Raw genomic sequence first — 11,591 nt, forward strand, 5'->3', positions numbered from 1 at the left:
GAGCTCCTTTTCCTCCCCCTGGCCCCTCGCTAATTTCTGTTCATTCTTAGACCTCAGCTTCGTTAGCCCACAGACCACACTGGGCACTCCCACTCCACCCCCAACTAAAGCACATGTGAAATGATCCCAGTTACTTACTTTGACAATATTTAATGTCTCTCTCCTTAAACTAAAAGATCCATGAGGGCAGAAATTGGCCAGCAGGTGACTTGTACAGGACAGTAACGGCTTACCTTCATAACCCCGTTATAAATAAGCCCAACCTTTTAGGGTTAAAAGTGTAATTTTATTTAGATGTTACTTGTACATAATCTATAGTAAGATATACAAACAGATAAAAATTGTTTAACAGGAATTTTTTTAAGACCACTTTAAATTTAATTTACAATAGCATTGGTAACAGTGCAGGATGACAGATACTCTGAATAGAACACAAAAAGTCCTTGTTACTCTGGCTGATACAGTCCCACTAGCCTTTAATGGATTAAAATGTATCATGTATTTCAATTGCAAATTATTACAAAACTTTCACAACCTAGCCACTGGGTGCTAAGAAAAGATTTTGATATTCTAAACATTTACTAAAATGAAAATGTCAATTCTTTAACAGTATACTTTTCCTAAAGAAAAATTAAAGGGTACAAAATCTTATGGTGTGGTTTTGGGCTAACAACAGAAAATCAACGATATCGTGTTTGTGTCGCTAATGTGTGACACTGACTGATCTTCTCATCCCCTCTGCCTAACCTATTAATATGAAAGAAAGCTTGTAAAATATTAAACTAAAATATACATGGGGGAAGACTGGGGATAATTTAAAATAACCTTACAATAATATATAACTACTTTACAATGCAAAATACATAGGTATGAAGTAAGCTTTTAAATGTTCTTCTCCATTTGTCTTAGTAAATACTTCTTGAAAATGAAAACTGAAAATTCAAAATATTCACTTTTTCCTTTTCATGTAATACCATGTTAGAAAAAGTCTAAATTTAAATTTTAGAATCAAATTTATTGAGAAAAATACTGCAAAAATAATCTAAGTTGAATTTTAGTCCTTTTCCATTCTTTTGAAGGCTACATTACACATCAGGGCAAAAGCTTCTTCACTACAGAAAATCAAGTTGAAAATAACTTACTGATTAAACTACAGGCAACTAATAACTAATAGGCTTATGAATATTTATGAATAAAGTATTACTGATTTCATGGTAATGAGCTCTAAACAGAAGAAATCCTTACTTACTAGTAGATAGTAGCTTTATGTATCTTCTCCATCCTGAGAACAGAAAGGACAGGAGAAACAAAGAAGCATCACCAAATGTGAGTGCTAGAATTACACAGGTTACCCCTAATCCAAAGCACAAAAAAACAAAACAAAATACTGTAATAAAGACAAAATAAGACTAAAAAAATGAAAAGTCCAAGAATAATGCTAAGAGAGTAGGCCTCTACATTGAAAAAAAAGGAGAAATTAAAGAAAGAAATTAAAGGTTAATAAATTATTTCTTCTATTTAATAAAATTATGCTGAGAGCCAAATGGTGACTAGCTCCAAGAAACAGAACCTCAAGAAGCATGTGCCGATGAAAAGACTCGACGACCTGGCATAAGCACGGTCTTCGAAAGGGGGTGCAGACATGAGGCTTTCAGAGTTTCAAAATTTATGTGACTGAAACCCAACGGACAGGCCTTCTATGAGGACCGCGTACAAGCCACGCCAATGTCCACTCGGGACACAGACATGCTTTCGGGGCCGGCTGATTTCCTCAGATGAACTTGTTAGCACAACTCTGCCAGCTACAGTCCTGTTTACATTCCTGCCATCAACCCAAACAACTCTTCAGCTAAAGATTCCTTCGCCACGTCTGAGCGTCACTAGTACCCGCCACTGTTTGAAATGTGGGGCCTTGGCACAAATCCCTTAGGAAGTAAAGTGTCTTAGTGTTTTGTGCTGTCTTATTTATAGTCAAAGCCTGGGTGTTTGTGTATGCTGGACGAGCAGTTATCCTGCATCCAAAATGACGGAGCACAAGCTCTCATTCATGAGTCTCCCCACGGTGTGCCTTCACCAGGAATATGAACCCCATGGGACGGTGTGGGGAGAAAAGCAGGGAGGGAAAGGGTAAAGGAACGTGACCTGCTACAGCTGCAGGTCTAATCTAACCTGAGGTGTTTTAAAATGTCATGTGCTGACAATGTGAGGAGAGAACCTCATGCTTCCAGGCCAGAGCGAAAGCCCGCTCCTGTGATGGGTCCCTAACCTGGCCACAGCACAGGAAAAGCAAAGAGCTCTCAACAACTGCATTCGCCTACACCTAGGCTTTTGAAGTTCAGACCAAGGGGAGCGGGGTGCCATCTGGAACGCACAGAGGAGCTCACTTAGGCCCGGGCTCCCGGGAAGCAAAAGGCGAAGGTCTCCTTCGCACTCAGAGCCCACACCCAGCAGCTCTACCCGGCGAGGCCGTGGCTCCCAGACCACTCAACCTGGCTGGTGCCCACACAGAAGGGTGGTCGAATGTTTTGAGTGTCATCGCCAATAGCCCCGGAAGGAAAAAGAACCCTGTTCTTCATGTTTATTACGACTGTGCTGCTTACCTCTTACAAAAAGCATCCACAAGCACTGACTAAATGCCCACCGGACGCCTGCTGAAAAGGCCCTTCCAATTTCACCTTTTATGAGCGTGCAAAGGCAATGAAATTATTCAACAAAACATTCAAGTTCACAGAATGTACCACTCCAAGAAAATGAAAGCAGAAGCATTTGATTCTCCTTACTTGTTAAATCTTTCTCTCTAACCAAATGTTTCTCTCTTCTGAAACACACACAAAAATTTAAAACAGTATCACTTACTGATTGGAAGACATCAACGCGTAGTCATTAATCTTGCTGAGGCCTAACACTAAGCAGCTTCACAAACACACAGCAAGTCTGCAGAATTGTAAGGTACGAGTAAACCCAAACTGCACTGAACACTTTCATGGCCAGGAAAAAGGAAGCAAAATGCTGTTTTCAGGACAATGCAATAGTTACAGCGTTATTTCCTCAGGTGCAGCACGATTTTCTATGTGTAGTGGCACTTAAGTATTACACAGTAAATACTGAAAGAACCCAGAAGTTTTGGATGTGCAAAAGCAATTATCACATTATTAATACAAAAGTTGCTAAGCTACAGGATTATAATACCACTATTTGGGTGTTGAGATCACTTAAAATTTTCAATACACTTCCGACACACGGTTTCCTGGCTGGCCACCAGCCTCCTCGCCAGGCTGTCCCCTGCCACCTCAGTCAGACCAGTCATTTTCATCCAGCTCCGAGTCGTCGTCCGAGTCGCTGTACTCCACGGCAATGCGTCTGGACAGGATCGTGGCCACGTCATTCCCAACCGGCTCGCGCTTGGCTTCTTGCTCACGCTGCTCTTGTACTTTTTTCAGCTGAATTCCTAGAAGACGCAATGCACGGTTTAGAATTAAATCCTTTGCATGCTCCCAATTAAGGAAAAACAAACTAGGAAGTCTACTTGACTTTTTTTTTCTCCTATTGACGTTAAGGATAAAAACAGTTTTGGAAATTTGAAGGGAGAAAAACTTGGGAAATAGAAGTTTCATGACTAATAAAAGAATGTACATAACAATTTTTACAGCAAAGTAATGGTGTGAACACCTTTAAAGAAAACCCGAGAGCTACGCTGTCCAACACAGGGTCCACGAGCCACAACAGCTGCTTCGAGCAAACTGACTGTGGCTGTGGCCACCTCGCGGGACCGTGTGAAAACGAGGCATTTCTATTGTTACAGAACACTTTCCTGAATAGGCGTGGACAGCTCTTTTCTAACCCGCGGAGGTAACTGAGAAAACTTTGCTTCAACAATTATTGTTGAAAATGGATATAAAATAACAACATCTCTCTTACCTAGTAACAAAATGGATTATATGATGATTTAATGTGCAAATTCTTTTGAATTAATTTCAGATTTATAGAGTAACTGTAACACTAGTATCAAAACGTTCCCATATGACCTACATCCAGATTCCCCAATGGGTAACATTTGAGCACACTTGTTTTAGCAATCTTTGTCCATCATTGTTATTAATATACACAGATACTTTTTTTCTGGACAATTTGAAAATAAGTAGCATATAATTTGCTATTTTGCCCTTTACCCCTAAAGTACTTTATGTGTAATTCCTAAAAAAACAATGATTAAATTAGATCAGCGTAGATATAATACTACCATCCAGTCTACAAATTTTATTTAAATTTTGCCAAAAGACCTAATATAGCAAATGAAAAAAAGTTTCCACCAGGTTTGGGATTCAATACCAATCACCTGTTACATTAGTTGTGGTGTTTCAACAATGATCCTTAATCTAGGCAGTTCTTCAGCCTCGGTGTTTTATGACTGACTGCAGTTTTGTAGAATGCCCTCAATATGGGCTCCGCAGAGGTTTTCTCACGGAAAGATAGTTACAATTATCACTCTTCCTGGGCAGGGCTCACAGTGTCAAAAATCAAAACACTGTCCTCTTGTGACCCCAAATTCGTTATCTCCGAGGCATTAAATAGCTGTGGGACACTCAAGACAGACGAGAACCCTGGGATCTGTAGGAGGCCTGACCCGGGTGCTGCAGCCAGGAGCAGAGGTGTCTGCGAAGGGCATTACAGACGCTCCAGCTGCTCCCTCAGTCACTTCCAGATGGGAGCAACTAACTGCGACCAAGCGCCTGGGCAGCTCCTCAGCGTATGAGAAGCGTTTAGAGTACCCGTACTTCCACACCCTGCTGGTGACCTTCGACCAAGCTGGGCTGAGACCTGAGGTAAAGAATACATGTATGCAGCAGGGTTTAATGTGGGGTCTGCAGGGCCGCACAGTGAGGGAGGCTCCCCACTCTGATTTGACAGAGATGTTCTGCCTTCTTGGTTCATGCTCTGGGGGTTTGGTGTAGGACTTCCGTCTGACAGAGTTCTGCTGCTATGTAAATGCTGCAAACTACTGGCTTAGCACATCAAGCTAAAAATATGGAAAGTCTAGGACATATTAGATATTTATAAAAGCAAAATCACTAACATGAGCTCATTTTCTTTCATTTATACTTTTACCATTAGAGTAGAATGCAGACAAAATAGTCAATATTTATTTCTAGTCAAGTAAACCTTTCCTGAAGTCTCAGTTCTTTACCATATGTTTACTTTGCACAGACAAAACCACATTACTATTTTTTAAAATAGCAAATAAAGCTCCTTTAACCATATTCTAAAAAACAATCTCATGTAGCGAGGAGTCCCCCGAAGACCAGGCTATAGCTGGTTGGGGACAGCAATCTCTTTCTGAATGGAAGATGGCACGTGTAGGGGATTCACTTACCCATTCGAATAGCGGCAAGAAGATCACTGCGAGCATCGCTTATGGGTGGTTGTGCAGTTTCTTGTCGTTTTGCCTCAGCTACTGGAGGGCCATGCATGGGGGAGGATGAGAGAGAAGAGCTTGTGCCAGGAGGGCCTGGCGGGGGAGGTGGGGGGCCCGGAGGAGGCGGGGCTGTGACCACCAGCCCAGTGGAGGGCGGGTGAGGAGGCGCTGGGTAGGAGGACCCAGCTGCTGCTGGGAAGGAGGGCTGCATGGGAATCTGGAGAGGACTGACGAAAGCAGTTTGTGCTGAAGGGATCATGGGGGGTGGAGGGGGCGGAGGTGGTCCCGAGGGGTTGTAATATTCAATGATCTGGGCTGGAAGCATCCTAATGAGAGAGGAAACACAGAGTTATTAAAGCAGCAACAGAGGATCACACCTGAGGTTCTGACATGGCTAGTAGAAAGGCCTCCCCCAAACACAATACCTAGTCATTTGGATTTAAGACACTGCAGGACGCAATATCCACTGTTGGGTCAGTTATTTCCACAGGTTTACATTATTCACTACGACAGGGTTCACGTCATTCACTGAAATGCACCCAAAAGATAACCACTCAGAGAGGGATTTCCTGTGAAATGCTAGGTAAGAAGAGCAACACAGATGCCTCCTTTATACCGGGCATCTCAAAAGCAGGTGGCTCACAAACTTGTTTTATAAGGGTTCTGTGGCCAATCAGATTTGAAAAATTCTGTATTTTGTATCTCATCTCCATGGAAATTCCCCAAGCCCACAATGTCCATCAGAATATCAAAAGCTTTGAAAAGTCCTACAGCCAAGAAATCCGAATTCTATTTAGTCTAAGGTTTTCCAAACCAGCTGGACCCCAGACTCTCTTCTTACCTGACAGTTAGAGCCTCAGAACAAACTTTGGGAGTCCTGACTTAACAAGAACCAACGATGGGAAACAGCCAGAGCTGTGTGGTCAGGGAGGATGCCCCCGAAAGCTGAGGGATGTACGTTTAGAAACTGATACATGCTGTTCTGGATACATGGTTAATGGAAACACACATTCGACTTTCCTGGGCACTGCCTCTGGGGGGTAACTCTTCAATATTAAAAAGAGAGTGCTAAGGCAGCCCATGTAAATACAGGTGGGTGTTTAAATTACTAACCACCCGAAGATGAGGGTCTTTCCTAGGGCAGTTTGAATTTCACTGATCAACAGGGAACAAGGTGGGAGAATGATGAGTGAGCACAAAGAGGTCAAGAAAGGAGATTATACAGCCAAGTGTAAGAAGGGGGGCAAGGGGTGTTGCACTGCATGGTGCTCTCATCTGTGGTATGAATTCTCCCTGGTTCACCCAGGATATACTGGTACAGAGAAATTTGAGGATTTGGGACAGGTTCACAGAATCGGAGTTCCATCCTTTATCAATGCCTCTGCTTAACGATCCACTCACAAATACACAAATACATGTATTAATGAGTATACACATGAATATAGACACAAACCTGAGATTTATCTATAATAAGAAAAGGGAACAGCACGACACTGTATTTTTTAACAGAACTTGTCATAACCAATAGTTTCCACATTCAGTCATTCTGGGTTGGCCTCTGGCCTCTAAAGTGTGACTATTTAATTAAAATTCTTAAACACACATAGCAAGATTCCATTGCAAGAGTGAGTAGCAATTAGAGTACAAGGAATATGAAATTACCCATAGTCTGCTGGAGCCATGGGTGCCGAGGCCTGGGACCCCTCTGCGGCCTGTGGTGGGGGTGGTGGAGGTGGCTGCTGAGGTCTGTTCAGGGCCATGTGTCTCACCGAGGCAGAGGGGGGTCGGTACTCATGCTCGGGGGCCTGGCTGGCCGGCCCAAGGGGCAGCGCGTCACCTGCTGCGTAGGAAGGGGTGACGGGCTGCGGGTGCAGAGAATGGTTGGGAGTCGCTGGATACGAGTAATCTGTGACATCCGATGCGTGAGACCTGGCATTCAAGAAAAGGGTGGGAGAAATTTAGGTTCAAACGATTTCCACTAACCAGCACATAAGCATATATTTGAATAATAACATTGCCAATACACAGAAATCACACATTTATTTCCTTTACTGTAAACTAGGCCCAGCCTCATGAGAGCTTCCAAGCAACAACGTAATGACGAAGTTAGCAGCGAGCCCGGTGTTACATGGAGTCAGATTCACGGCTTTAAAGTGAGCAAGTCAGACAGATGGGCAAGCAGAGCCCCACTTCACACCACATCAGCATACGGTCTTAAGAGAGAAGGCCATGAGACAAGTCCCACTTAATTCAAAAACAGAGGACTTCGGGGGCCATGAAGACAGAGGACTTCAGGGGCCAGGAAGCTGACAGCATATCATTAGAAATTACAAAATGGCAGATAAACTGGGTAAGTATCAACAGTAGGAACAGAAAAAGAAAGCAAGAATGCAGTGCAGTGAAAAATTCTTTTCTTAAACAGAAGAAATGTGTTTAGCCAAAAAAGGAAGACCATGGTGCACTATGGAAGGGCCTTCCTGCTTTCTCGGAATGCACAGTTGTGGGCGAAACTCTGAAAGGGATGGGGACTGTGTATTAGTTGACGGAGCTCAGACAGACAGAGGCCTTTGTGAAGGGGCACAGGGACTTGGAAAGGTCACAGCTGCACAAAATGGTGTTAGTAAGGGAGGTGCTCCTGGCCCGGTTACAGGACACGTGGTCAGTATGGGGGCGGCACATCCTCTCGTGATGGCCAAAGCAGGGTGGGCAGCCTGAGGACGGCAATGCAGAGAGCAAAACGACAAACCCTCTGGGCGCTCTGTCCTCTTTCGTGCTCCCTGCCTGCTCCAGGGTCCTGGCATCACTCATAAACTCAATGCCCATTTTCCTCCTCTCCCACTCTTCTCTTCTTGTTCTGACTTTTCTCACGTGTATCTGCTGGCTTCGGGGAGGACTCAGCTTGTGTTTCTCTCTCTGAAGGAAACAGGCAGACACACAGGGGATGTGGAGGAGCAGGGGAAACACCAACTGAACTTGGATCTTGGAATCAGACAGTAGCTTCCCTTAACTGGAGCATCTCAGACACAGAAAAAGCTCTCCACATGACGAGAGACTGCCCCCCGCCCCAATTGCGGTGTAATAATAACAATTCACTTTTTCCTTCCCGAACGGCAGTATAAATTCTGTATTACAGAGTGCATATGATTATATCTTTTGAGCTATGCAAACTGCTGGCAAGTCAAAAACATTTTTAATGGGGGAACAACTTAGCATATTTTCACAATGTAAAGACCTAAAACCCTGGAGTCCTTGGTGATGTATGCTTGACTCTGTATGTGACTATGTCATACGCTATGTGTACAATTTCTAAAGGAAACAAAGTGATCTGGAAAAATATAGAGCACTTCTCATGAGATGAGGAGCCAGAAATTATAAATATTCTGGAACAATGTAGATGCTGTCCTTATAAAGAGCTTTGTGACACAGCCAAAAGGAGTTAATACGAAGGAGGATAACCGGACTGGTGAGTGAATAGAGGAACAGGCAGTGAATGTCTGAATTCGAGAATTACAACAGGAGGGCTGTGGACGGCAGGACTTGGAGGGGAGGTGGGCAGGACAGAGGACTGGTTTAAGAGTGAAGGCTCATTTAAAGGGGAGCCCAGTGGCTGGAGGAAAGGTGAGGAGTGGGGTGACTGCTGGAGACAGGGACCCCCATGCGGGAAGGTAGAAATCAGCTACAGAGACACACACCAATGTGGAGATGAGAGGACTGGTCCTGTGACCTCCTGTTACAGGAGAGAGAACTGGTAGAAGTGAGATGATATGGAAACAGGAAGAAGTGTAAGCAGTGGAGACGTGGTGGGAGAAGCCAGGGACTCCCCAGGGTTTTGTGGGCGGACAGGTGGGCAGAGTCAGAGCTATAATACAGGCCTGGAGAGGATGAAATAGCTCAAGGACAGCGGAGCATGGAGGTCTCTCTCTCTCCTAGACCACAGTGAGAAAGAGCCGGGGGGAAGTATTTAATCAATTTTCATCCTGAATTTACACTTAAAATCAAACCACTGCTGATAATCTACAGAGAGCGCAAAAATGTATCATTAGTGTATATGAACCATTTTTATGTACAAAATATATTACTTATATGAACAGTGTTATTATATACAAGCCATAAACCTTAATATTCAAAATTTCCTCAGTTATTTGAAAACCGTGATTCTAAATAATACTTAAAATATGAATACAAAACATTAAAAAGTCAAAAGGCAGAAAGTATAGAGCATGATTCCAATTTTTTAAAAAACATATACATCTTTACAGGAAAAAGACAAAAAGGAAAAAGTACACTAAAATGCAGATAGTGGTTTCTCTGGATAATAGGATTATGGATAATATTTTAATGTTTTCTGTAATTTCCAAATATAAAAGATTATTTTATAATAAGAAAAAGTGATACACTTTAGTGAAATAAAAAATTTCTAAGTTAATTTAAGGGATGTAATCCAAGTACAGTATTAATTATAATCTACTTATATGGTACGTGCATATAGTGAGAGGCCATGAAAAACAGTATGAGACAAAAGGAAATTCTAAAGAAACAAAACTGATTAATCTATTTGCTTTTTGAAAAATAAAAGAAGTAAAGATATATCTAAATATATAAAAATTTAGATACTAAATCATCTGCATAATTTTATACCCAGCATGAAGCAATCTAATCTCAGATGTTAGAATGAGCATCAACCATTCAACTGAAGGATTAAAAAATCATTTTTTTTGTCTGTATATATTGAAATAAGAGTGCATACAGAGTATTATAAAATAAAGTATATGTTTTGCATGAGTAAACAATACAACTAAATTAGCTGGGGAAAAAACCAACAAAAAGTAAACGGACATATTGGGAGCGCTCAGATTTAAGTGCTTCTCCCATCCAAAGAACTATGTGTAAAATTGTCGACAGAAAAAACTGACATAAAGATCCAACCTTGAGACTAGAGCTCAGTTAAAGCTCTAATAATTCTCTAATATTTAGCAGATAACAACTTCTACAGAAAAATTACCTAGAACTTGCCTCATATCCAACCAATGACTTATAGCCCTTCTGGGGCAGGAACATTCACAGGCCCTGTAACTACCAAATGTTAAGCAGCTTCTGTATGCAGTCTGTGCTAAGCACTGAAATTATAAAGAAAAAATTTATTTTAAAAGGACACAGATCGGAGGCCAGGTCCAGGTTGTTGCTGTTTTTTAAACATCCTTCAATCACATAGGAATTCTCTGTTCAGATTTTTAAATGATGATGGAAGACTTAGAGAGATTATGCAAATGCAAGACAACAACTTTACAAGGGCAGAAATAGGAAATTAAACCGTAAGTTAAAATTGACTAGTTAGTCCCTGTTGTTCAATGAATCCCTTCTGTGAAAAATGTGACTTATTGATCGCATCATTCACACCTGCAAGAAATATTTTTACTTAATTGCTAACATAATTTTAAAGTAAACACCAACAGAATTCTCCTGAAATCAGAGCACATAAGATTAGTGAACTGAAAAAATAAATACCTTTTGCTTGTCACTTTTTACAAAGGTCAACAAACAGCGCAAAGAAATTATTCCTTGATCACATCAATTACTACCTACCAATCGTTTTGATATCAAATAGCAAAAGAAATTCAACTCTAAGCTAAAGAGTAAGACAAAGAATTAAATGATTAAAATAAAAATGTAAGTCACTGGCAGTCATTAAGCCCAAATTTAGAATCCATGTTAACACACTACATATCTAGATTAACTGAACAAAAAAGTACCGTATTTGCCGGCGTATAAGACGACGGGGCGTATAAGACGACTCCCTAACATTTCCACTCAAAATACAGAGTTTGTTATATACTCGCCGTATAAGACTACCCCCTCTTCCGCACACCTTCCACACACCAAATAAAATGTAAAACAATATCAGATTTGATTTTAACATTTTAATTTATATTCAAATGCTTATGACATGCAGGAAAACTGTCACAAGGCTGTATGTAATCAAACATATACATAAAACAGTGCAAGTTTATTACCGGTAAACATACCGGTAATTCACTAAAGAAAACACACTCTATAGACTGGTACCGTAGATGCTTCTCAGGAACACAGGCAAGCAGCCCACAACCTAGAGGGACTGTCAATGATAGAAGAAAGATAACAAATAGAGGTAGAGAGCAAGTGCCGGGCAAGTCCCTAGCAA

At 41.6% G+C, this 11,591-nt stretch overlaps 1 protein-coding gene across 3 annotated transcripts in view; it reads right to left on the reverse strand.

Moving 5' to 3' along the window:
- Window positions 1-264: 264 nt before the first annotated feature.
- WASF3 (WAS protein family member 3) overlaps window positions 265-11,591 on the reverse strand; it is a 91,658-nt gene continuing 80,331 nt past the window's right edge. For 2 of the 3 annotated variants that reach the window (XM_006753753.2, XM_015564961.1), the window contains 3 exons: window positions 7,076-7,342; window positions 5,372-5,739; window positions 265-3,448 (listed from right to left, as the gene is read on the reverse strand). In XM_006753753.2, the coding sequence (XP_006753816.1) occupies window positions 3,291-3,448; window positions 5,372-5,739; window positions 7,076-7,342 (793 nt within the window). In that variant the 3' untranslated portion in view covers window positions 265-3,290. Of the gene's footprint in view, window positions 3,449-5,371; window positions 5,740-7,075; window positions 7,343-8,159; window positions 8,327-11,591 lie in introns of all 3 variants that reach the window. The other variant, XM_006753755.2, reaches the window with a different exon arrangement.

The sequence above is a fragment of the Myotis davidii genome, unplaced genomic scaffold, assembly GCF_000327345.1.
Source record: "Myotis davidii unplaced genomic scaffold, ASM32734v1 scaffold152, whole genome shotgun sequence".
Lineage (NCBI taxonomy): Eukaryota > Metazoa > Chordata > Mammalia > Chiroptera > Vespertilionidae > Myotis > Myotis davidii.